The sequence below is a fragment of the Chelonoidis abingdonii genome, chromosome 16 (genome assembly GCF_003597395.2).
Source record: "Chelonoidis abingdonii isolate Lonesome George chromosome 16, CheloAbing_2.0, whole genome shotgun sequence".
Lineage (NCBI taxonomy): Eukaryota > Metazoa > Chordata > Testudines > Testudinidae > Chelonoidis > Chelonoidis abingdonii.
The window spans coordinates 1,577,208-1,603,880 of record NC_133784.1 but is presented as its reverse complement, the minus strand read 5'-3'; the positions used below and the strand labels follow the sequence as shown (position 1 = coordinate 1,603,880).

General features: G+C 40.8%; 1 protein-coding gene across 8 annotated transcripts in view; it reads right to left on the bottom strand.

The window, feature by feature from the left end:
* CFAP43 (cilia and flagella associated protein 43) overlaps positions 1-26,673 on the bottom strand; it is a 106,559-nt gene that overhangs the window by 46,642 nt on the left and 33,244 nt on the right. For 6 of the 8 annotated variants that reach the window (XM_075072877.1, XM_075072881.1, XM_075072879.1 and 3 more), the window contains 11 exons: positions 25,208-25,324; positions 23,876-23,956; positions 20,706-20,854; positions 19,348-19,451; positions 16,260-16,400; positions 13,976-14,145; positions 12,736-12,888; positions 11,878-12,008; positions 8,806-8,971; positions 8,018-8,128; positions 561-638 (listed from right to left, as the gene is read on the bottom strand). In XM_075072877.1, coding sequence (XP_074928978.1) covers positions 561-638; positions 8,018-8,128; positions 8,806-8,971; positions 11,878-12,008; positions 12,736-12,888; positions 13,976-14,145; positions 16,260-16,400; positions 19,348-19,451; positions 20,706-20,854; positions 23,876-23,956; positions 25,208-25,324 — 1,401 coding nt within the window. The remainder of the gene's footprint in view (positions 1-560; positions 639-8,017; positions 8,129-8,805; positions 8,972-11,877; positions 12,009-12,735; positions 12,889-13,975; positions 14,146-16,259; positions 16,401-19,347; positions 19,452-20,705; positions 20,855-23,875; positions 23,957-25,207; positions 25,325-26,673) is intronic. The other 2 variants (XM_075072878.1, XM_075072880.1) reach the window with 2 other exon arrangements.

Sequence of the window (26,673 nt, the reverse complement as noted above, 5' to 3'; positions counted from 1 at the left end):
CCCAAGCAGACCAGGTGTACAGCCAGCGCTGCAGCCAGGGAGTTGCAGCGCTGGCTGTGCCTTGCAAGTGCGGACACAGAGTAAGTTGCAGCGCTGTAACCCCATCACCAGCGCTGCAACTCTCCAGTGTAGCCATACCCTAACTCTTCAGAGCCTGAGAAGTCAGGCAGAGCAAAGGGGAAGTGAAATGTACACTAGTGAACCAAACTAAAGGCTAGCTAGTAAGGCTCTGCCTTACAGACATCAGCGTGGAGGGGGCAGCAGCCTCTGCAAGTGGGTGGTGAGAGGACATGCAGGGATCAGTACACTAGGGGAAGTAAGCTGCACAAGATATAGGGCTGACACAAATTACTCCCTTTTTGAAGTAAAAGGGAAACTCAAGTCTGGTTCCTGGTATGCTCCTAGCGCAGTGCACCTGTGTGCTATGCCTTGCTCAGGGCTTGTGGCAAATGGAGCCTAGAGCTGGTAGGTATTATTAAAGCATCCGTGGAAGCAAACTAAAGGTGGCAGGTGGAACCAATTTCCGTGGAAGCAATTTGTGAACAGTCTCAAACACTCACAGTTTTACGGAGCTTTTTAATTCCTTTTTTCAGTTCTTTCCTCTTGTCAGCAAACTTTTTGATCTCTTCTTTGATGGCCTAGGGTGCAATAAATATATGATTGAAGGGAGAAAGTAGAACAAGAAAAGAAATGAAACGACTAAACAGAATATTATCTTTGGGGAAATAAATCATGTAACATCCCTCCCCCACCCCATAACATGGAACCAGTGAAGGATTAACAACCAGCCAGCTAAGTGACCTATAAGCAACTCTTAAGGAGCTATCCAAAGGGTATTGCAATGGTAAACAGAACCATTCCTTACAGATAGTTATCAAAGGCATGTTAAGTAGAGTAGAACAGGGATCTCAAAAATGCGGCCCACAGGTCGCATGTGGCCCGCGAGGTTATTTTCTGCGGCTCGCGAGCTCCTTGCTGTCCCCCGCTACCCCCAGCGTTTACCTAGAACAGCTCTCGCCCGACATGCACTGGGGGCAGGGCAGGCTCCCTGCCTGCCTGCCTGCCCTGCCCCCATGGCGCTCCGGGAAGCAGCAAGTGGATGGGACCTGTGGGAGGAGAGGCACAGGGGTGTGTGTTGATGTTGCTTCAGGCACCGCCCCCAGCAGCTCCCATTGGCTGCGGTACTCCGTTCCTGGCCAATGGCAGATGCTGGGGGCAGTGCCTGAAGCAACAGCAACACACACACCCCTGTGCCTCTGCTCCCCCACGTTCCAGCCGCTTCCTGGAGCAGCGTGGGGGCAGGGCAGGCAGGCAGGGAGCCTGCCCTGCCCCTAGTGTGCGCCGGGCCAGAGCCCGCCCCCCGAACCCCTCCTGCAGTCAAACCCCCTGCCCTGAGCCCCTTGCTGCACCCTGAACCCCAACCCCTTGCCATATCCCTCCTGCACCCTTACCCGCTTCCCTGAGCCCCCTGTTGCACCCCACACCCCTTCTGCACACCAACCCCCTTCCTGAGCCGCCTGCCACACCTTGCACCTAACCCCCTGCCCTGAACCCCGCTGCACCCCGCACTCCTCCTGCATCCCAACCCCTGCCCTGACCCCCTGCCGCACTCCTCATCCCTCCTGCATCCCACACTCCAAATCCCTGCCCTGCGCCCCTGCCACACCCCATATCCCTCCTGCAGCCCCTGGGGGCAGGGAGGGGGCAGAGTTGGGGTGGGGATTTCAGAGAAGGGGTTGGAATGGGGGCAGGGCTTCATGGAAGGGGTGGAGTGGGGGCGGGGCCGAGGGTGGCAAGGGGGAGATGTCAGTAATGCGGCCCTCGGGCCAATGTACTAGTCCTCATGTGGCCCTCGTGGTGATTTGAGTTAGAGACCCCTGGACTAGAATTTTTAATGTTTGCCTGGATTGTTAGCAGGGCTGGCTCGGGCTTTTTTGCCGCCCGAAGCAAAACACAACAAAAAACAAAAACAAACTTGCAAAGCAGGAAAAAAAACAAACCTGTGGGGTGGCCAGAGCAGTAAACCAGGGAAAAAAAAAAAAACCTGGGTGGTGGCCGGAGCCAGGGACCAGTGGGACTCCCTGTGCTGCAGACGTGCCCTGCCTAGCAGGGGGGTGGGGAGGGAGCGGGGGGGAGAGGGAGAAGGGGGGCGGCCAGGGCTTCAGAGAGGCTTTCGCCACGCGGCCCCAACAGCCGCGCCACCTGCCGGGAGGGGTCCGCACTGCTCCGGTCGGCGGGGAGGGAAGGACGCGGGCTGCCCTGCAAGGCTTGCTACAGACCTGGCACCGGCTGGGGCAGATGGAGCGCACAGCCCACTCCCAGCATGGCGCTCCCCTCCTCCGCACCGCTGCCCCCTACAGGGTGGCCAGATCGGCGAACAAAACAAAAAACAAAACAAAACAAACAAAAAAGTGGCTGTGCTGCCCTAGGATGGGCGGAATGCCGCCCAGTAGAATCTGCCCCCCCAAGCATGAGCTTGCTCAGCTGGTGCCTGGAGCCGGCCCTGATTATTAGAGAAGGATAGCTGCTAAGTGTATTTGTCTGTGTTTACCTATATTTTGTTAGAAGTTTAACAATGTAACCGCATTAGTTTGTAGATGCTAATTCCCTTTCACGTCTTAATTGCATTATATTATGCAAGCAGATGGTTCAGTTAACCTTAAGATCAAAGATGTAAAACACTGCAGGAAACTAATAATATTATTTACATTGTCTTCAGCTTAATGCTATAATGAAGTACTGGCTAATTGCATTATGTGAATGAATGCAACTAATTTACCAGTGTATGCATAGTAAACAGATGATTAGCTTCAAAGTAATAATCCTGCTGTGACAAGGGGCTTGTCAGCTTGCTAGGGAGCTATAAAGGATAGCCATAGGCTTGGTCCACCATTTCAGGTCTGCTTAAATTTTAATAGGGATGGTCTAAAAAAACCCATAGACTTTGGTCTCCAGGTTTACCCTGGAATTCTCATGGAAGAACTTGAACAGACTATACTCCTGGACCACCTATTGGACAATAACCTTCTAAATTGATTCCAGAAAGACTTTTAAACAGCCTCACCGTCTCTGCTATGAAACTGACTTAAGGACTTTATCCATATTTGTATGTATATTGATCTTTTAACCTTTTTCAACTCTTTTCTTTCTTTTCCTTTTATTATTAAAACCTTTAGTTTTAGTTACTAAAGGATTGGCATCAGCATGATTATTGGGTAAGATCTGAGACTCATATTGATCTGGCGATCCATGTCTGATCTTTTGGGACTGGTGAACCAGGTTTTCAGTAACCACTCATTATATTAGACTTGGTTGCCTGGATGGAAGTCAAGGGGTGGAATGCTTAAAGAGGACTGTATTTGGCTTTCTGGTGATCGGTGTGGTATTACAGAAGCTGTTTTGTTACTGGCTTGGTGAATTATAGAATAAACCACCAGTTTTGGGGATTGGCTGCCCTATTCCCTGCAATGTGCCCTGAGTATAGCATCTTCAGTGTGGCCCATCCAAGCACCCAATCACACCCCCTAATGGGATTATTGATTGCAAACAACACCCAATCATCTTGTTGGACCCAATTCTGTACTCGACATTCACAGGAATAATTCTAACTCACAGGAGAACTCCCCTTGAAATTAACAGGATTGCTCATGGCAGCAAAGATTTTTTTTACCTGGAGCATTCCAAGCTACCAGACTCAACTCTCAGGTGGTGGAAGAAGGAAACTCATAAATAGGATTCAGAATATACTGAATTAGTAGCCATGGGACCTACAGTTGTGAGTCAGGTTAACTACCTCTCCACGTAAAAATATAACTAGTTATTGAAATAATCCAGCTACAAAAATCTAGTCAATTTGGAGGAGATTATGGAATCAGATTGGCTTTTTGGAATCAAATTGACAATGAATGAGTCTGAATGGAAGAATTAAGGTGGTAGACCAAACCTGTGAGGAACTTCATCACTTGAAATAAGAGATGTAAGCAGTTAAAATTAAAACTGGAATGTAAGAACCATGTAAGACAGTGGCAAATTGAGTCAAGTAGTCAGAGAAATGACTCAGTTTAATACTAGTATTCCTGAAGTGGAGCAAAATGAGATGGGCAGGTTGTGGAAGACTCCATTCAGAGAGCATCACAGTACTCTGTTTAAGGCAAGATGAGATTGACACAGATTACAAATACTTCTCAACAAAAAGGCAACACGTTTACACCAGTCAATTCACAAATTATAAGGGCATGTTGTATTACAAACACGCAAAAACAACTATCATCCAGTGTTACACACCTGCCATGATCCTGATGGACAAGTAAAAGATATTCTACAACAAGTTGCAAGACGTGCTAAACCAGGTTTATGCTAATGATGTTATTCTGGTTCTGGGTGATATGATACCCAAGCTGGTTTTGACATCTTTGGATACAAACATTTTACACATTTAAAACCTGGAATTAAGAAGCAGATAGACAACAGCAAAAGATTCATTAAACTGTGCAGCATGTATAATCTGTGCAATGACACTTTTCCCTCATAGAAAACACAAACTAACATGGAAGTCAAATGATGAAATGACTGAGAAACAACTGGATCACATTGCCATCAGCAGACCGCAGAGAAGATCGTTGCTGGATATTTGATCTTTTACAAGTGCTGATGTAAGAAGTTACCACTATGTTTTTATCTGAACAGTTAGCTTGTCTTTTTAGCTTTATTCCAAGAAGAAAAGAGAGATGTTATTTGATGTGAAGAAGATGTTTGACCCAGAAATCAGGAAGGTTTTTAAAATCCAGCTCATAAAGGGATTTCAGGAGCGGTGGTTAATGAATGCTGATATACAGGAACGATGGGCTCACTTCTAAGATGTTTTCTGGGAAGCTGCCACAACTTCATTTGGACCAAGAGGACCAAGGAAAGAAAAGTGAATAGTCAGGTCCATGGAAACTGACTGAGGAAAGAAAAGGTTTAAAAGAGAGGAAAGTACAGGCAACATGACAAGAACAATGTACATTACAACAGGAATATGTAAAGAAAGATAAAGAAGTAAAAAAGTCATGTTGGATAGATAAGAAAGAACAGCCTGATGAAAAAGTGAGATGCTGAAGAAGCATTAGTGAGAGGTGACTAAGAAACTATTTCAGATGTAGGCAATTTGTCATCATGGTTGCAGTCACAGTAGTAGTATAAAATCAAAAGATAAAAGATTGTTAACAATGAAAGTAAAACAAAATAAATGATGGTGAGAACATTTTAATGAAATACTTAACCAGCCAGAGCCAACGATACTAATCGACGGATGCAAAGAAGGTAAAGAATTAAATATGTCACTGCTAGAAATTTCAGAAGCAGAACTAAAGGAAGCAATTAGGCAGCTGAAAAATGGCAAAGCACCTGGTCAAGATAAGACAACTGCTGAAATGCTTAAAGCTAGGGAGGATGTGGTACTACATGAAATGCATAAACTTTCTAATACAGTTTGGGAGAAAATAATTCTATCCAGAGGATTGGAAGAAAGGTGTGATCTGTAAATGACCAACAAATGGTGTGCGATAATTGGTGAGGAATAACACTCCTTTCAGTATGTGGGAAAGTGTTCTGTAGTGTACTATTGAACAGAAGCAAACTGGATATAGATGAAAAATTGCAAAATGAGCAAACAGGCTTCAAACCAAAAAGATCATCTATAGATCACCTTTCTATCCTGAGATGACTGATTGAGAAAGGGCTTGCTTACTAAAGAAGACTAGTCTTGAATTTTATAGATTTCACCAAAGCTTTTGACTGTATTCACAGAGAATCACTTTGGAAGATCCTGAGACAACATCGACTTCCTAGAAAGATAGTGTCACCTATCACAATGCTGTATAAAGTTTCAAAATACTGTGTAAGGATAGAAGGTGGAGAGACCATTTGGTTTGATATTGTCATTGAAGTACAGCAGCATTGCATTTTATCACCCCTTCTTTTCTGCATTGTTATAGATTATGTGATAAAAAGAGCAACATCAGAGGAAGATACAGGAGTTATGTGGAACAGAGTAAAACTTCAGGATCTAAACTTTGCAGATGACATTGTTCTGTTGGACACAAGTGACTGTGCCATGAAAAAGACTACTATCAATGTCAAATGTGAGTCTGCCAAAGTAGGATTAAGAGTCTGCCAAAAGAAAATTAAAGTCATGATCGCTGAATGAGGAGTCAGCAATGATGATGGATATGTGATTGATAGAGAAAAGTATGACATCGTTAACAAGCATGCATATCTTGGAGGCACATTCAGTGCTGGTGAGCAACTCCATAAGGATGTAGAAGCAAGAAGTGGAAAGGCAAGTGGAGCTTTTTCAAGATTGGCAAATATCTGGAAAAATAAGGAGATTCACACAAGAACCAAGATAACATTACATAATGTCACTTGTGATACTCACGTTGTATGCTTCTGAAACTTGGCAAATGCTAGAAGCTCAAAACAGGAAACTTAACACGTTCCATCAGAGATCTCTGTGGAGAATACTTGGTGTCTGCTGGCAGGATAAAATAACCAACACTGAAGTGTTACAAAGGACTGGTCAACAGATGGGAGAGAAACTGATTTGAGAAAGAAGACTGAAGTGGTTTGGAGATGCTGTACAGATGTCAAAAAAATGTATTCCTGGACAAGCCCTTGTCTGGATACTACCTGTTAGAAGATGGAAGAGAGGAAAACAACAGATGACATGAGAAAACTATTGAGAAAGATGTCAATGCCATGGAAACAGATAATTATATAGCAAAAAACAGGAAACTGACATACAGAGTGGAAACATTGGGCTGCCTCAGGTGTCAGAAGGCACAGGAGCATCTAATCTGATCTAATAATCAAAGGTTTTAGAACCAAGTCCTTTTAGCATAACCTAGCCTTGCACTAGTGGATTCTAAAGAAAACAAAAATTTCCTCTGGATTAATTAAAAAGTAAAGTGAATTAACAGATCATACCCATTCTGATAGCTATGCTGGCCTGTTGGGTTCTACAGTTTTGCAGATTGATCACTTAGGGGAAATTTTACAATTCCTCTGTATCTCAGTGGCTCTGGAATTTGCTCCCTCCTTCCTCTTCTCCAAAGTGGATTCACAACTTTACACAGCCCAATTGCTATTAATGGCAACTGGGAGGGCGTGATCCTGATGTGAGATGGACTCCATAATCTGAAAGCCCTCAATCAGTCCTATGTGAAACAGTGCTCTTTCCTGAGATCACCCAGGAAGACAATGATATCTGTCAGGCATTTCCTTTGTTTACTCCCCTCCCCTGAAAGCACAGATGATATACAGAGCTCTAGCTTACATGAGGACCATTCACCAGCCACATATTTGTGTGTTTGAAAGATATATATACTAACAATAAAATCAGCAATTGCCAAGGTCACAAAGCTCTACATCTCCTCTCTTCTTACCCTTAGCCCTGCGAGGCATTTCTGTCTTTTTAAAATACGGTCCTTTCTTTGCACAGGAGTGTTACTCCAATACTGGCCTGGAACAACCCCAGGGTCTTTCAGATTTACCTACCAATCCTAAGTATTGATTTAACAATGCAGTGAAATTCAGTATGATGGCTCATGGGAAGAAGAAAGCACATTTGCTTGGTTTCTGATGCTGATCCATTTGTGCAAGTTTCTGACTCATATTTTTAGAAAATCTTTCTGGGCTTCAGTATAAGTAGCCTGCTGCTCAATGGCTCCAGTTGTCACAGAGTCTTATTTTTTATTATTTTTACTGCAGTAATGTGTAGAGGCCCCATTGTGCTACCACAATAACATATAACAAAGGAACAGTTCCTGCCCCAAAGAGCTTATAATCCTGGGCTAAGATTTTCAAAAATGATTAGTGATTTTGGGTACCCAACTTTCAACACCTTTAAGGGGCCTGATTTCCAGAAAGTGCTGAGTATCCAGTCTCTGAAAATTAGGTCCCCAAAGGTAAGGCATCCAAAATCCCTAGTCATTTTTTAATATTTTTGCCCTGGTTGGTGCCTGTTCTATAAAAATACCTTCTGTACTTTCTGGTTGAGCCATGTCATTTCATCAGTACTGAATATGTTCAGGTTGTGGTAGCTGTCTTCATCTGTCACCTCCACGCTTGGTTTCTTCTGGAGCACTTCCTGACATTAAAATTTTAAGACAGGCATTTACACAGATCTGTTTCCACAATTCCTAGTTCAGACAATACATATTCCACTCAATACTTTATTCATACTTCACATCTTTTATAAAAGCTGCCTCAAATATGAATAGTCAGAGAAAACAAGAGAAAATTTAAGATAGCAGATTGAAAAATTCAGGTAAATTCCTAAGGAGTCCTTCATCAGAAGATGTATTACAATGTTCTTCTCATCTCCTTGGTAAGTGCTGTGTTAAAGTCTGAACCTGCAAACCCTTGCTGCCATGCATATGTACTATAGTACGGATTAAACCTGGAAAAACTGTTTTGCATCATCACAATAAAAAATAAGTGACATTAATAAATCCAATTGTCTATGGCAGATTTGAATAGATCTAGTGAAATCTGAGGACATGTGAACACCTTGGTCCCTAAAACTATTCTCATTTTCATGAGATTTCTATCCCAGAAGTAAAATAATTAAACAAAGACCATTTAATCTCAGGGGTTTTCCCCCTTTCACCTAGAAACTCTCCCGGGGCAGAGCACTGTGTCAGGATACAATAAACTTTATACATTTGTAATCGTGGATCAAATTTCATCTCAAGAATTATCAAAATCTTTCCCCCCCCTTTAAGATAAGAATTTTTTGTTTCAAATTTTTAAAAAGTTTCAGACCTGAGATTCCTTTTCCAAGGATGATTCCAGTAGGGACTCTGTAGCAATGTTCCACTCAGCCATGGACTTTAAAACATTATTTTCATTGTAAATTGAGTTGTTCAGAACGGCGAGAATGCGTCGCCAGTAATCAGTAGCTTCCTTCATTTCATCGCCTCCAGTCCTGCTGGTAAAAAGGGGGAATTGACATGTTTTTCTGTGTATTACGGAAAAGGCTGAAGAATTTAAAACCATTTATTACAATATATTAAACTGATTGAAATCTGGAGTTTCTGTCCCACAGGAAATTCCAGTACAGGATTTCAGCGTATTTGTCCCGAAGTGGGACTAAAGGTCAAACTACTGAAATTTTTCACAGCATGAAAATTTCTGAAAAATTCTGATTTGGAAATGTCTAAACGTGCCTCTGTGGTGCCTTATGGGAGTTTTAGTTCCAGATCCCTCAACTCCATTCCACACTATGGGGTCTGCTCCCCAGCTGTACTTCACCTCCCATGATATATGGTGGTCTCTCCCTGTGGCTGAGCCTCTGCGGTGCTACATGAGACTTAGGTGAGTTCATCTAAGTATGGATCCAGTGAGCCTCTTCCAAAAGGCCTATTTGGGGCTGGCTGGCAGGGAGCCCACATATATGGTATTCAGCGGCATAGAGATATCCCTATGTGTCGCTACTATACCTGCCACTCCGCACACAAGTCTTAAGTGTATCCATTGGGTGAACGGAGCAGGTTCTCTGTGCTGGGTTGAATTTCAAGCTAAATCTTTAATCACAGAATCATAGAAATGTAGGGCTGGAAGGGACCTTCAGAGAACATGTAGGCCAGCCCTCTGTGCTGAAGCAGGGCCAATTATACCTACACCATTCCTGACAGGTGTTTAACCTTTTCTTAAAACCCTCCACTGATGGGGATTCCAGAACCTCACTTGGAAGCCTATTTCAATGCTTAATCTTATCCTTATAGTTAGAAAGTTTCCCCTAATATCTACCTTGCTGCAGATTAAGCCCATTTCTTCTTGTCCTAGCTTCAGTGGACATGGAGAACAATTGATCACTGTCCTCTTAATAACAGCACGTTACATATTTGAAGACTGTTACCAGGTCCTCCCTCTGTCGTCTTTTCTCAAGACTAAACATACCCAGTTTCATTAACCTTTCCATATAGGTCAGGTTTTCTAAACCTTTTATCTTTTTTGCTCTCTGCTGGACTTTCTATAATTTATCCACAGCTTTCTTAAAGTGTGCTACCCGAAACTGGACACAATACTCCAGCTGAGGCCTCATCAGTGCTGAGTAGAGCAGGACAATTATTTCCCAAGTCTTTCATACAATACTCCTGTTAATATGCCCCAGAATGATATTAATCTATTTTGCAATTGCATCACACTGTGGACTTGTATTTAATTTTGAGCCACTGTAACCCCCGGACCCTTTTCAGCAGTAGTACTACCACGTAGCCAATTATTCCCCATCTTGTATTTATTCCTTTGATTTTTCCTTCTGAAGTGTAGTACTTTGCACTTGTCTTTACTGAATTTCATCTTGTTGATTTCAGACCGAATTTTCTCCAATTTATTTAGGCCATTGTGAATTCTAATCCTGTCCTCCAAAGTGCTTGCAACTCCTCCCAGCTTGGCGTCTTCTGCAAGTTTTAGAAGCATACACTCCACTCCCTTATTCAAGACATTAATGAAAATGTTGACTAGTGCCAGGCCCAGGACAGACCCCTGCAGCATACCACTAGATAAGTCTTCTCAGTTTGACAGCGAACTAGGCTTTGAGTATGGTCTTTTAACCAGATGTGTACCCACCTTATAGTAATTTCATCTAAAACAGATTTCCCTAGTTTGTTTATGAGAATGTCATGTGGGACTATGTCAAATGTCTTCCTATCAACATACAACATAAATCAGCATATATCAGGTCTACAGCTATCCCCCTATTGACTAGGCCAGTAACTTTTCCATTGTAACCTTTCAACGCTTCTCATGTCTCCTTCTAAAGCTTCGTTACAACCACACATTATTGCAAACAGCTAAGTAAACACAACTATATCACAAGTTCTCAAGCAGGGAGGATCAAGTTTTTTTTATGAGTTACAAGTACATTTCCCTTCTTTACAACTAGATGGAATGGGGATCCCAAAGCTTTTCTTTTGCGATATGGGGTCACACTATGGGAAAGGCGAGGACCAATGAACTATATTATTCTGTCTTTAAATTTTTATTTGTTTTAAGGCTGATAAAGGGTTCAGATTTACAGCACTGGAAAATGAAGTTCTCAGAATGGATATGGCACAGTTAGATAGGATTCTATAACAGTATATTCAGGGCTATACAAGACAGAAATATTACAACAGTTCCTGCCCAGATATTTTGTAGTCTAGAAAACAAAGGACAGACAATATGCACTAGGAGATGCAGATGCCCAAGATGTAGAGGAACCGGTCACTATGTGTATGTACATAATCGTAATGATTTTATATTCTTAATGATCTGATGGGACAACCTCTAGGGTGAGAGGAAGGGAAGTCAATATCCAAAGCCCATTCAATCCTTGGCCTCTCTGGTATGACTGACAAGGAGGAGCATCAATATGTTTCTGTGAAACAACAATATCTCTCTGCAGTTTCCACCATGGGAAAGAAACCACTTTTCTAATACTTACCCCAGAATAGTCTAAAAATGGCCAAAAGCCAATAATTTCCTAAAAGGGGTCATTTTCCTTTATTTTTTCTTTTTAATTACTTTTATCATCAAAGTCTATCTTCCCTGAGTTTTTTATTTTAGCCTTAAGGTGCTCTATCTAATTAAGTTCTGAAGATAGTCTTAAGCTTGAACTACAGCCATACCTGGACTGATCAGCTTAGTCAAGTGATTTCAGCTGATTAACCTCCCAGGTTTGGTAATCACAGACTGCTGCTGTTAGATCGTATACTATCTGTACAGAAGACAATAAAACTAACTTTCACATAATAAAACAGATTGCCTAAAGCTTTTAACTGCATGCAGAAATTAGTGTGCTTGGGCACCAGTATTCATATAATCAATATAATCAGTTAATCTTACACATACTTCCATTTCAGGCATACAAGGGTACCATCATCCACGCCATTGACAAGTATGAACTGGCCATCCAATGAAAATGACAAGGACCCAATTCCTTGTCCTTGGTAAGAATGGCAATGCTCCTGAGCAACTGTTTCCTGAAAGAGTTACAGAAACAATATCAGGCAGTCAGGAGCAAATATATTTTTCTATAGGTATATGTCACTAAATTCAGTTAATAGGTTCCCGTGTTTAAAATACTCCTTTGTATTAGGATAAAACAATCTCAAATGTCATTAAGGAGTTTAAAAAAACAATAGAATGTGTGGTTTTAAAAGGTGGGCCAAGTTTTGACTCAGGCCTTGGAATAAGCTCCTAGGGCTGAACCATTAGGTTAATTTCTCAGATGTCTGTGACACATAGCAAAATTATCTACCAGAAGGTTTACTGTAGAAGAAAATAAGCAGCAAATGATCACACACACACACAACCTCTGAAAATAAAAACATCCATCATAAAAATAGACATCAGACTGGTCAATTGTATGATACAATTTCCTTTTCTCTTCAGGGGTAGCACGTCTTTTTCTGTAGCAATTTATATACACTACTGCCTTGATATAACTTCATCCAATATAACACGAATTTGGATACAATGTGGTAAAGCAGTGCTCCAGGGGGGTGGGGGAGTGGGGGCTGCACACTCTGGCGGATCAAAGCAAGTTCAATATAACACGGTTTCACCTATAATGTGGTAAGATTTTTTGGCTCCCAAGGACAGCGTTATATCGAGGTAGAGGTTCATTTGCGTTCATTACACTGATCCATACAGTAACTCCCGTTCTGATCAACACAGATTTAATGAGACCTGTGCACTGATGCCTACCAAAGTAATAGCATCATGGATAAACAACACTCCATCCTTAGCCACTGATGCCAACAGCTGGCTGTTAGGTGACAAATGGAGGAACCCTGGTGCAAACTGGTTGCTTGGAATCTTCTTCTCTGATAAAGTAACTGACACATCTTTCCAGGTTTTCTGTAAACCAAACAAAATACAAAACAGCAATTGAGATGATGGAAGTATCAACAGCTGGCCATATAAAACTGAGTGATAATGCTGGCAGGTACAAATAGCTTGTTGGATTATCTTTTACATATGTTGCCATTTATAAGAGTTATGGGCTTGGGGGTGGGGAGTGTATCATGGCTATGCTGATAATACGTTATCTCACACTCTCTAGCTGCAGAAGGGGATATAGTAGACGTTTTAGGAGTTGCAATCAATGGAGGTGCCTGAGCTGGAGCCCCTCAGATTAAAAGTGAAGAGCCTGCCAACAAGGCTTTCTCCATGAGGATTCTCTCTCCCACTTAGTCTGAAGTAGCACAAACCTGTTGATCCTCAGGGCATATTAGATAAAAAAAGTCCATCTCTTTCCCCAGGGTTTTGGGTTGGTCGGGAAGTGCAGAAGGTTGGTGTTTGTGGGTGGAATAGGGTATTTTTGTGGAGGAGGGGGTTGAAATTTTCACCTTTGGATGATTATTTTCTGGGTTGGTGGAGCTTTTTGTATGTTTAAAAATATGTGAAAAGTCACCTAGAGTCCTGGACATCCACCTTTTCATGTGTCCTATAGATCCAAATAAATATTGCAGAAATCTGAAATTGGCTCAGTCTTGGGTAGTTCTGGATTACGCACTCAGAAATTATGCAGATTGGCTCAGAATAGCGAGCAGCACATTCCCTAGACATACATGGATTCAGAAGCCCAATGTCTAGTTCTAGCTCTTGAGAAAGAATTGATATTTGAAGTACAGGTGTCAGGCATTCTGCAGGCTTGTACCATTTTAAGAATGCTGCCACACTGTGGTCACTGCTCTGACGTGCTGATCTAATGCCTGTGATACATACTTCTGAGGTTAAGTACTGCAGCGAGCACCCCGTAGGTACCAAATAGGGCTGACCTATTTGACCTTAAGCTACTGGAGAATGATGCAATTTGATAGGTGTCAGGGATAGGTAGAAGGGATTTTGCTTACTCGCTGCTGTGCTCATGCTCCTCATTTCTTGTGTTGAGAAGATTACAACAATATTTACCTCCACCCAAAAAGCAGCATCAGAGAAATACCTTTTTGGCAAGATGGTATTTACAGATGAAAGGTGCGTGGTTGCAGTAGCCATACACAGTGTCATCTTTCTGTCTGACTGCTGAGGACAGGGGGTAATCTAGATCATACTGGTGCTTCTGAATGACGCTGTTCTTTAGCATCCCTCTTTCATCAATACACTCATCATTGTCTACAAGATTGAGAAGAGACAAGATGGAAGAGAGATCACTGATGGTAGAGCAGATATTTCACCTTTAAAAATAAAATGGTAGTTGTGGAAAACAGAAGCAAATTTTAATGTACCAGCTAATCTCGGCAGGGAGAGTGGGTGGTCTAATGTTTTGAGCAGCAGACTGGGAGTCAGGAGTCTGAGCTTTACCACTGACTCTATACGACCTTAGATAAGTTACGTAAGTCCAACTTTTCACCAGGGCATCTCCATTTTTTGATGGCCCAACATGAGACACCTATAATAGGGCTTGAGTTTCAAAGGGTGTGAGCACCCCCACTCCAGCTGCAGCCAATGGAAGTTGCAGGGGGCCAGAACCTCTGAAAATCAGGCCCTACTTTAAGTGTTTAAAATTGGGCACTCATAAATGGAGACACCCAACGTCAGTGGACATTTAAAGAAAATATTGGCCTCAGTATCTGTGCCTCAGTGAAAATAACTATGTAAAGTGTAGTATTAACAAGTTCCTTTTAGAATTTAGATTTAAGTGATAAGAAAGTCTCGCACCATATTTTCTTACAACTTTACATAATAAAGCCTTCTCCAAAAAAGGTTTTGCTAACAATTCATACATAGACATAAATCAAATGACAGCATCATGGCACAAAGCCTCATTTTGGCTGTGACTGCATATCAGGCCTGTGATATACTCCTGGGGTGTGGAGGATGCTTGACAGAGTACCAGCCTGCAATGTGGTTTGCTTAAACTAATCCACTAAAATCCTTTCATGCCCATTCAATTAATTTTCAGTTTTTAAGAAAAATGTGATGAAGAATGTGCATTTGTCTAGAACATTGTCTATATCTTTTAATTCATATGTACATTCAATCAAGGACTCGATCAGTCTTTTCATTTTGCATCCAATTCTTGGAGTCTGTGGTACGGAAAGAATTTACCTGCTTAAAAAAATGTAACTTTGAGGATAGTATGCTGAATTCCACAAACAAATGCATGAAACTCCTACGGCCTATATTGTGCAAGAAGTCAGACTGATAATTTCAATGGTTCCTTCTGGCCATAACCCCCCCGCCCCCGGTGCCCCATGAATTTATGAGTGAAATGACAAAAACAAACAAACCAACCAACCAACCAAAAAAATCACTCGTATTCCAGTGCTGAGCATTTTATAAATGCTCACATAGATAAAATAAGGCTTGGGTATATTTTGAGAGCCAGGGCAGGCTCCAGGCACCAGCTTTTCAAGCAGGTGCTTGGGATGGCAACTCCAGATTGTGGCTTTTTTTTTTTTGGCTGCATGGGGCAGCAAAGCCCCTGGAGCCGGCCCTGTTGAGAAATCTTTTTGGATGGTTGTTCAATTTACTGAAGGCCTAACCTCCTCCCATGCCACAAATCACCAGTTTCCCTTTCAATGTGATGCCTCAATATGCGGTCTGCTGAAAAATCTATGACTGCAGAGAGCTAGGGCCAGATCCTCAGCTGGTGAATGGAGCTATGCTGATTTACAATGGCTGAGAATCTTAAAGTCAGCCTATAAAGTAAGTCCTAGTTCCCTCCTGCCCTTAATCCTGTTCTTTTGTGTCACACCATGTTTCTTTGTCATATTCCTAAATTAGGATACAAGTTAAGATTTTTTAAAAATTGTTGGGTTTTTTGCTATGAACTTTTATCTAGTGGTGCTATGGGAAAGACAGTCATTATTTACTTATGTATTAACCTTGGACATTTTCACTATTAAGCCACCTTGAACCCATAGTAATTCACTGAAAGACTGGTGAGATTAACTTTTCTCTTCCACCTTCCTCTCCTTCTGCTGCCCTATGGACACCTCATTGTTGGGTGGTGGTAATGTGATACCAGAGGTAAATCACCATTCCCTCACTTCTTTCTTGCCTCCCGCATGCCTCAATTCATTTGCATGCTGCAGTACTATTTTGTTAAATAAATCAGCTGATTAAGGGAATCCTACATACAATCATACTAGAAATGATACATTAGGAGGGTGTACAGAGTAGATAGATAAAACAGATTAGAGCAGTAGCGCTTTGTGCAAGGGACAACATAAGTGTACACGTGTCTCAAGGAATGTCACACAAGGAATATATTTCATTTTTACCTATTGTGATTGCTGTGGGCAGACAAAAGATTTCCAGTCTTGCTCTTTTGATGTCTGGTGGACAAAGAAGTGCCATCACCTCAACTAATTCACTCTCCACATCATATATTGCAGAAAGGCCTAGGACTTCACTACTCAACACTGAAAGGCAAATGGAGACCAACACTTAAGCCAGTTATTGCATCAAGTTGTATTTGTTCCTGCGGAGATCCCATGAGAAGCCCATTTGGGAACGATGATTCAGAATATCATAACATAATCATATTGCACTTGCACTTAAGTGACTATTTAAGTTGAGAAAATCAGCACAGCTGGGAACTGATTTTCAAAAATACCAAATACCCACAATTCCAACTGAAAACAATTGCTGCAGATGCTCAGCACCTGTGAATAAATTAGGCTTTTCATCCCACAGGAAATTTTGAGACTTAAGCTCATCTGAGAGGTTAAGCGACCTGAAATTTGAGCAAATTTTAACAATTCTGGAGAGATGCTGCTGATAATTACTGGGTGAAATGTGACAAGGCATGGAAAAGGTCAGCCATCCGTATTTGGACTGTGACTATGCAAATTTTGATATTATTCCAGGGGATACTATTTTAGACCAAATCTAATTCTCAGGGATGTCACAATCAATGAAACTTTGTATTAGGGCTGTCAATTAATCCCAGTTAACTCACTTGATTAACTCAAAAAAATTAATCACAGTTAATCACAGTTTTAATCTCACTGTTAAACAATAGAATACTAATTGAAATTTATTAAATGTTTTGATTTTCTACATTTTCAAATATATTGATTTCAATTACAACACAGAATACAAAGTGTACAGTGCTCACTTTCTATTATTTTTCATTACAAATATTTTCACTGTAAAATGACAAATTCAATTCATCTCATACAAGTACTATAATGCAATTTCTTTATTGTGAAAGTGCAACATACAATGCAGTTTTTTTGTTACATAATTGCAGTCAAAAATAAAACAATGTAAAACTTTAGAGCCTACAAGTCAACTCAGTCCTACTTCTTGTTCAGCCAATTGCTGAGACAAACAAGTTTGTTTACATTTACGGGAGATAATGCTACCCATTTCCTATTTACAATGTCACCAGAAAGTGAGAACAGGGGTTCGCATGGGACTTTTGTAGCTGGCATTGCAAAGTATTTATGTGCCAGATATGCTAAACATTTGGACGTCCCTTCATGCTTCGGCCACCATTCCAGAGGACATGCTTCCATGCTGATGATGATAATTAAAAAATAAGGTGTTTATTAAATTTGTGACTGAACTCGGGGAAGAACTGCATTTCTCTGGCTGTTCTATGCGCATTCTGCCATATATTTCATGTTATAGTAATCTCAGATGATGACCCAGCACATGTTGTTCATTTTAAAAACACTTTCACTGCAGATTTGACAAAACGGAAAGAAGGTACCAATGTGAGATTTCTAAAGATAGCTACAGCATTTGACTCAAGGTTTAAGAATCTGAAGTGCCTTTCAAAATTTGAGAGGGACGAGGTGTGGAGCATGCATGCCAAACTAGGTGGGAATACAACTTTCATACAGAATTCTTTCATACAGAATGGCTTATACAGTAACTCCTCACTTAAAGTTGTCCCGGTTAATGTTGTCTCGTTGCTGATCAATTAGAAAACATGCTTATTTAAAGTTGTGCAATGCTCCCTTATAATATAGTTTGGCAGCTGCCTGCTTTGTCCATTGCTTGCAGAAAGAGCAGCCCTTTGCAGCTAGCTGGAGGGGGCTTGGAACCAGGGTTGACCGGAAGCCCCCTGTCAGCTCCCCGCTCCCATAAGTTTCCTGTGCAGCAGCTGCCCAGCAGGCTAACAATTGCAGGCAGTTCAGCTGTTCCTCCCTCAACTGCCATGTGCTGCTCCTGCCCTCTGCCTTGGAGCTGCTCCCAGGAGCCTCCTGCCTGCTGTGAGGGGTGTGGGGGAAAGAAAGGGGCTCATGTCAGGGTGTCCCCCTCCCCCCGCTCCTGCCCCCCACTTACCCCATCTCTATAGAGTAGAGGAGGACACGACAGGGCTCAGGACAGAGGGAGCTTGTTGGCAGCAGCTGCTGTCTCAACTTGCTGATCTCCTTAAAAAGGCAATGTACTTAAGAGTAGGGTCAGCATACTTAAAGGGCAATGCACATCTCTGTCTCTCTCTCTCTCACGGTGTGTGTCTCTGTTTCTGTCGGTCATGCTGTCTCCCCTCCCTCCATTTGTGCTGCCTTATAGAGTGTGAGGCTACATTAATGTGTTAACCCTTGAGTGCTCAGCCAAGTGCTAGTTCATCATTTAGCAGTATTCCCTGGGAAATATCCCACCCTCTTCCACCCTCTTACTTCACCACCTGAACCAAGCTTCACAGTCATCATTGCTGTATACAGTACTAAAAATTGTTTGTTTAAAACTTATACTGTAGACTATAAAAATATAGTCATTTGTCTGGTGAAAAAAATTTCCCTGGAACTTAATCCCCGCTATTTACATGAATTCTTATGGGGAAATTCAATTTGCTTAACATCATTTAGCTTAAAGTTGAATTTTTCAGGAACATGACTACAACGTTAAGTGAGGCGTTACTGTATCTGAAGTTGCAAGTGCAGTACATGTGCACCCTGAGACAAAAGGTGTCTAGGTTATGGGGAAGCTCTCAGAATACAGGATTTAAATCTACAACAAACTCTGTAGTTTAACTGTATCTTGTAAAGTATATTAGTTCAGAAGAGTGTTATAGTTTGATAAGGTGGCAAACAAAGGACTACTGCACATCAGACATTGTTGTAGAAAGTCATCAGAAAGAAAAAAAACAACCAATACAACAAAGTGGCATTTATCAGGAAAAAATACAGAGCACCTTATAAAGAAGTGAAGTCACCAGCGCTGCAATCCTTCACCTCAATACCATCCTTGTATTAAAAACTTTAGTTTCTAAATAAACGCATCTGTTAAAGAAAAGCTTTAGAAATCAATATTGCCACTATTCAAAACTATTACTAAAGGTACCAAGTGAAAATACAATGCAATGAATATCATATTAGAAAATTAGATATTATAGTCAGTTACATATATTACCTAAGTATCCAAGAACCTGGAATAATTTTGAGGGCCGAGCATCTAAAATAAAGATATGTCCTTCTGCAGCTCCAGTTATGAGGTACTGACCACTCTGATCATATCTAGACAAAGCAGAATTCCACTTAAATACAGCTTTTGTCCATCACAGTCTAATCATAGTATTTCACTTGATACAATTCGACACAAAAAGCCGAGTTCTGCTCTGAGTTACACTCACGTAACCCTACCGGTATCTGTGGGGTCCATACTGTAACAGAGATTTAGCCTGCAGGATTTACTTGGCTTGGGCCTGACCCAAAGCCCATTAAAGTCAATGGGAACCGTTTCTATTTACTTCAGTGGGCGCTTGATGTAAACCTAGTAATATTACACAATAGTTTATTTTAGTTACATTATAAAATCTTTCGTTCATTTTAATTCATCTCGTTTTCAGACTTCTAACCAGACTTTATATACTATATGCTCTGTGTCTCTGTATGTATTGATACACCTTTAAAATCATTTCCTCAGTATATGAATTGTTAACGTTTTACTTTAGAGATGATAATGGAGATGTCACATCTGATCCCTCAAATAATAGTTTTTTTAATGTTTAACAAATTCAATATCAACCCTATTTATTAAAATGTTAAAGTAGATTAATGATTATTTCTACTGATCACTATTAAATATTGACATTTTTTGAAATCCAACAATATAAGATCCCTGTTTCTAATTGTATAGGCATAATTACATTTGTTAAATGTTAACAAAATAATATTAAATAGTAATAAAAACATCCATCATGTGAGAAACATCAGCATTAAGCATCAGATTTGAGATGTCTCCATTTCCTGGAACTACAAGTCTGAATCACTGCAGAACTGATTCACCCCTTCATCCTCCCAAGTTAGATATATAATTACATGGAACCCAGCGTATGGCGGATCTGTCAGACAGGACCTTATATATTAATATATTTCCTGCTTTTTGTGGCATTTTTCATAAGAACATGGGTTTATTCCATTGCCCTCAACCAAAGTCCTGCCCCACCTACTATTGTGTAGTGTGTCTGGACCAGCTGTCCACCTGCTTGTTGTACTCCAACTCTAGCAGAGATGGCATCATTCAACAATGAAGTGAATACTACATGTCCGTAGTTATAAGCCACTTTTGGATCCTACAGGAGGATGAGCACCATAGCATGTTATTTTGTCATCCATTATTCTTTTCATAAATCTAGTCCACAGTATCTCATCCGACATGCACAATTCTCTTGAGGAATATGCAAAAAAGTGCACATAGGATTTCTTAACACACACATTGTTTAGGCTACCTGCTGAGAATACCCCTGCCCGCTGCTACTATATACTTACTGCAGATGGTGCACAGGTAAGTCGGAAAGAAGAACTCTGTGGACTACACGTGGCGTTTCAGCTTTGGTAACATCAATGAAATAGACGTGACCCACTTTGGTCCCCACAGCAACACTATATGAGGAGGGGCAGCAAACCATAGCAGTTGCCTAGTTAAACAGTAAAATACACTTAATTTTGTCGCAACATCTTACTATGCAACTTGCTCTATTATACAAAGTTCCCTCACATCTGAAAAATAGCAATAAGTGATCTACGTAAAGAAAATATTGATATAATCAGGGTCACAAAAAAAGTCCATAAAAAACCACGATGCCCCTTTTCCCCCATGAATGCACTAATAGATCCGTAAAGATCATCCCAAGGTTTATACACTCCCGTCCTCAAGGCCCTGCATCATATCCACAATCAGTCAGTGTTCTTCTAAATGAATCAGAGAGGTTGGCTAATGAGTAAAGCTGGTCAGAATTTTTTTTGCCATCCCATGAAAAATTTTGAGATTTCAAAATAAAAAAATTCATGCGAAATCAGAACTGCCAGGGCATAATGCACAGCTTGCCCAGCACTTCCAGTCCAGGAAAACAAGTGACTGGGATTCAAACCTGAGCGCCCTGTACAGAGGTCCAACACATTAATACTAGGTCGAAGCAAGAATATGCAACAATTTAATTGGTATTTGAAGATCCTATCAATGCAAAAAGCAAAAACACAGTTGTAAAATAGGAAACACTTTAAAATCAAAATTGTAGTTCAATATGTGGACTTTGGTGCACCATTAGTAGTGACCAGATAGAGTAAGAAGAGACTCACAATGAAGGCAAAGAACTTAATATTCTGCCCAGTGAGTAGATTAATTTGTTAATTTTTGTAATGGGTTACGTAAAACTTTCCTTGGAGTAGTGCCTGTAAATGGGTAAACAAACAGTTCATGCAAGGAGTTTCCGACAGGGTGACCATATTTCCCTATTTTATAGGGACAGTCCCAATATTTGGGGCTTTTTCTTCCATAGGCACCTATTACCCCCCACCCTGTCATGATTTTTCACACTTGCTGTCTGGTCACCCTAGTTTCTGAGTACAATCAAACCATCAGACCATGTGCAAGAGTCAAGGACTGTTGGGGCAAAGACGCTACAGGCTTAGTTTGAATTAAATACCAGGAGAGAACTACACAAGTAAAAATAAACATAGCTATCAAAAAGGAAAGTTGGACTGGCTGATTATAGTGTCACAGTATTATCTTCTATGATAAGCATTATACATGAACTTATACGATTTGCAACCGACCTGTCTGATATTTTTAACCTGAGACCCATGCAAAATTATGGTGCTATATAGCAGCCTTTAAAAAGAGCAGTGTAAAATGGAATTATTCAAAAAGAAATTCAGAACAAATCTAACATACACAGTTGTGTTTAAAGGAAAGGAAGTGTTTTCCAATGTTTGGAACATGGGACTTCTGGGTTCTATTCCTGGTGTCTAGCACAGTAATGAATTTAGGCTCCCAGGCCCAGCTTTTGAAAGTATTATGCAGTTTTTCTTTGAGGATGAGGACTTAGAAGTCAGATATAGAGTGATCGTTTTGTGAAAAGTCGTCACCCACAGGTGATATGGTGTTCTTGTCTTTTATCATTTTCCCGTATGAGTTCATTTGAGAGCATAGAGATTATCTGGTTTCACCTGGATAATTGTTATCGGGCCACTTAGTGCACTGGATGAGGTACACCACGTGTTGTGATAGGCATATGTGGGGTCCATGGATCTTGTCGGTAAGGGATGTTTTGGGCACGTTTCTAATAGACCACTGGCTTGAGATTTTGGCATCTCTATAAGAACATTCATTAATTAATTGTTATTATTAGTGATAGTGGTACTTATTTTCAGTAGCAGCCACTCTGTATATATGCTTCCCAGACTGAAAATGAAGGCAGGGTCCCTACCTAGAGGGTCTTTGGATCAAATTAGTTGATTCAACATTTTTAAATTAAAGATGAATGGTAAAGTTGGTTGGCTGGTTTCGTCTTTTTAAAGACCAAAACACTTTTGTAAGGTTTCAAAAGAGTCAAAATAACCATTGTTCAGATGTAAATATTACTGTTCTGTATTTTAATGAAGTTAAAGGCAATTACAATCTTGAGAGTCTAATAAAGTGGGACTGGAAATTTTTGGTCTCTCTGCCAGAAAGCATAACATCAAGCACGAAACAAAGGTCTGAATTCAACACTAAATGCCATCATTCTTTGGTTATCAGCAAGAATTTTGGTTATTCTTTGCAAAGAACAGCATTTCTTTTGGTTAACAAAAACTCCTTTTAAAGTGTCATGAAATCCACAGAGGTTTCTTCATGCACAGACAGTGTTTTTCTCTGCATGAGAATTATTAAGATCCTGATCACTAAAGACCATGTGCAAAGGCTTTTGTCTCAAAGCAAATATGAAGCCTTTATTATTAATAACCTTTCAGGATTATCTTAACTAAAATAAGAAAAATTTTAATATTTTCTTTCCAGCGGCCTACTTGGTAAAGACTTTCATGGAACAGTTCAGCTGAATGGTGGACAAGGCTAGAATACTGCTGATGAATGGTTTTCAGTTTTCAGATATTTTGTAAAACATCCAGCTGGAGTCAAGTGAAATGCACTAGCCGTTCCTCTGCTGGTGTAAGTCAGAACAGTGCACAAAGTCCCCATATTTTACAGATAGGGAAATTATGGCACAGAGTGGTGAAGTGACTTGGGCTAGGTCATCCAGCAGGACAGTGGCAGAGCAAGAAATAGAACCAAAATCTCCTGAATTTCAGTCTAGTACTCTATGCATTAGACTAAACTAAACCTGAAGGGACTTCAGATTTTTTGCTATGGAGGATCCTGGGAGCACAGAGATGAATTGGGTGCAGTGACTGAAAGGTATTGAGGTACAACCACAATCAATGTTTTAGAAATTATTTTCTTTAAACCATATATAAAATTTGGCCATCTTTGTAGTTGTGGGACCAGGGTATGAGATCCCTGTATCCAGGAGATCTTTATGATCCACTGGGCTTTCCAGAAACAAGTTTTCACCACTATTAAAATGGTAAATCTAAGGCATATTTTCCAAAAACCTATTCTCATTTTTTTTAATTTGATGACTGAAAAAAAAAGTTAAACCTAAATTTCCAATAATCTGTACCTGTGTATTCAGGCAGAGCTTGCTTATGAAAGTTCCATCCTCCAGCAGCCAAACATGCACTTCCCCTGAAATTGCTACAGACTGTTGAAGAAGAAGAGACTGATTAAAGCAGAAAAAATGGACAGGAAGGTTACTGGGCACTAGCTTTCTATGAAAAATTAACCAGGCTGATGACTGGGCATAGCAGGTAAAAAGATGCAGGTTTAGTTCTGAATGATCACAGCAGTGTCACACACAGTGCTCTTAGTCACGTTCCTTTAGGGATGCAGCTATACTGGGAAAATTTATAAGCATTTTTGCACCAGTGCAGCTCCAGTGATGGTGCTCTGAGCAGGATTAGAGGATACACTGGTAACATATGTGCCTGATCTACACTAGCACTTCCACCTCCATCATTCAGCCAGCAGTGTAGAAAAATGCTCACAATTTCCCCCGGTAAACGTGTCTGAAAAAGAGGACTTGGTCTTTGGAAAATAAGAGATTTATGTCATAAAAGTGATCAGCACCTTGAATCTAATGATTTAAATCTTCAGAGCACTGTACAAATATGAATGAATTAACGCTAATAATTCCCCTAAGAGGCAGGAAAGGATTATCATCTCTCTGCTAAAAATGAAGAGATTTACACAACTGATTCATCAGCACCTCAAGGCTCCTTTATTCTGGCTCTCCGGGGACTTCCCTGGCAGGTAAAGAATCAGTCTAACTGGCTGTACACTATCTCCTGGACAAGTCCCTGGCACATGGGGAATGTCAGGGTGTTTTCATGATGAGCGAGGCATGGTCATGGCACTGCTATGCCCCAGTTGTGGAAGAGGCCCATGGGGGCTGTGGATAGCTTGGCACCGGATAGACACTCTCAGGCTGCTCTACATTTCACTAAGAGCTGAAGAGGCCAGTGGGAATCCCAGCACACGTGTGGTGGCTAGGATGCTAGAAAGCCACCTCCTTCAACTTCCATTCTCTGTACTGAGCCCATCTCCAGCAGTGTTATGAACTTGGCCCATACAGAGTGACTTTTCCAAGGCCACATAGTGAATCAGTAGGAGTCCATATTAGAACTGAGCAATCTGTGGCTTAACCATGTTTCGTCAAAGAACGCAAGGCAAGAGACTGTTCTCGGTTACACTAACCTAGGCTTGGAATAACGCTACTCACTTTAATGGAGTTACTCTGAATCTACACTGATGTAACTGATATCAGAATATGAGCCCTGGTCTCTGCAGCACATATGCTTCTATGCTATGTAGGCTGTCATAGCAATATTTTGGTTACCTATTATTCCTAGTTGAGGATAACCACTGTTATATAACAAAGGAGAGAGTTCCTTACCACACAATACTTGTTCCCTGGAGTAAGAAAATCAGCTGACAGGAAATGATCATTGCAAGCATCCAAGAGTTTGATGACTTCCTCATTCTGAGAAGGCTGATAGACATAGACTGATCCCTGACAAATACAAATGATAATCCATCATTTGGCTATAAAGCGTTCAGTAAAAGTCCTCAACCACACCAACAAAACCACCTATATTTCTGAACTTTGCTCTTTAAACTTTTACAGATGTCTCTGAATTGAGGGAAAAGACTCAGCTGATGTAAATCAATGTAGTTCCCTCAAAGTTAGCGGACAATTTCACAAAATGACTGAAATAAAATTAAAGCAAACTCTATTTTTTTATTTCAAGAACCAATAAAATATTTTAAAACAAAAAAAAAAAAAAAACAAAATAATATGCCCTCAAAAAGGTTTATATCTGAATAGCTCAAGGCATTTGGGAAACATTTATTAATTAATCCTCACATTACCTCTGTGAGATAGGGATCCAATATTAATTCATTTTACAGAAGGGGAAACTCAGGCCTAGAGAGGATGAGTGAATGATCATGGTCACTGTGCCAGTGCTAGGAACAGAACCCAGAAATCCTGACTTCCAATCTCTTGCTCCATCCTCTTACCCAGGGTATTATTTTTCTCTCTCCTGTACTATTATGGTTTTCACGTTAAAAATATTAAAACTTTTGTAGAATTAAAAAAAGCCAACTAAAGTGATACAAGGACTGGAAAATATGATTTCAGGGAAGGATAGCTCAGTGGTTTGAGCATTGGCTTACTAAACCCAAGATTGTGAGCTCAATCCTTGAGGGGGCCATTTAGGGAATTGGGATAAAAATCTGTCAGGGGGTTGGACTAAATGACCACCTGAGGTCCCTTCCAACCCTGATGTTCTATGATAAGAGAGAACTTAAATTTTCCTCTTCCTTTTCTGAGGGAATTGAATTATTCCCTTAGGCCTCAGTTCTGCACAGATTTATGTACATGGTTCAAGTGGTCCCATTGGCTTCAATACTTCCGTGTTGACCAGTAAATCACAGAATCATATGTAAGAGTCACGTAAAAACTATATGGTACAATCCACCATCTTCAGAAGTCAATTGGTTTGTGCTTCTCACACACACACCACACACACTGGGTCAAATTCACCTCTGCCGTAATGCCACTGACTTTAGTGGGGTTACACTAGGGATGAATTTAGCCCAGTGATACTAAAAGTATCATGCAGTAGCAGATGTAACCTGACCTAGGCATGGCCCAATATCTAAATAAGTACTTTGCCTCAGTCTTTAATAAGATTAGTGAGGAGTTTAGGGATGATGGAGGGATGATAAATGGGAATGAGGATATGGAGGTGGATATTACCTCATCTGAGGTAGAGGCCAAACTTGAACAGCTTAATGGGACAAAATCGGAGGGCCCGGACAATCTCCATCCAAGGATATTAAAGGAACTGGTGCATG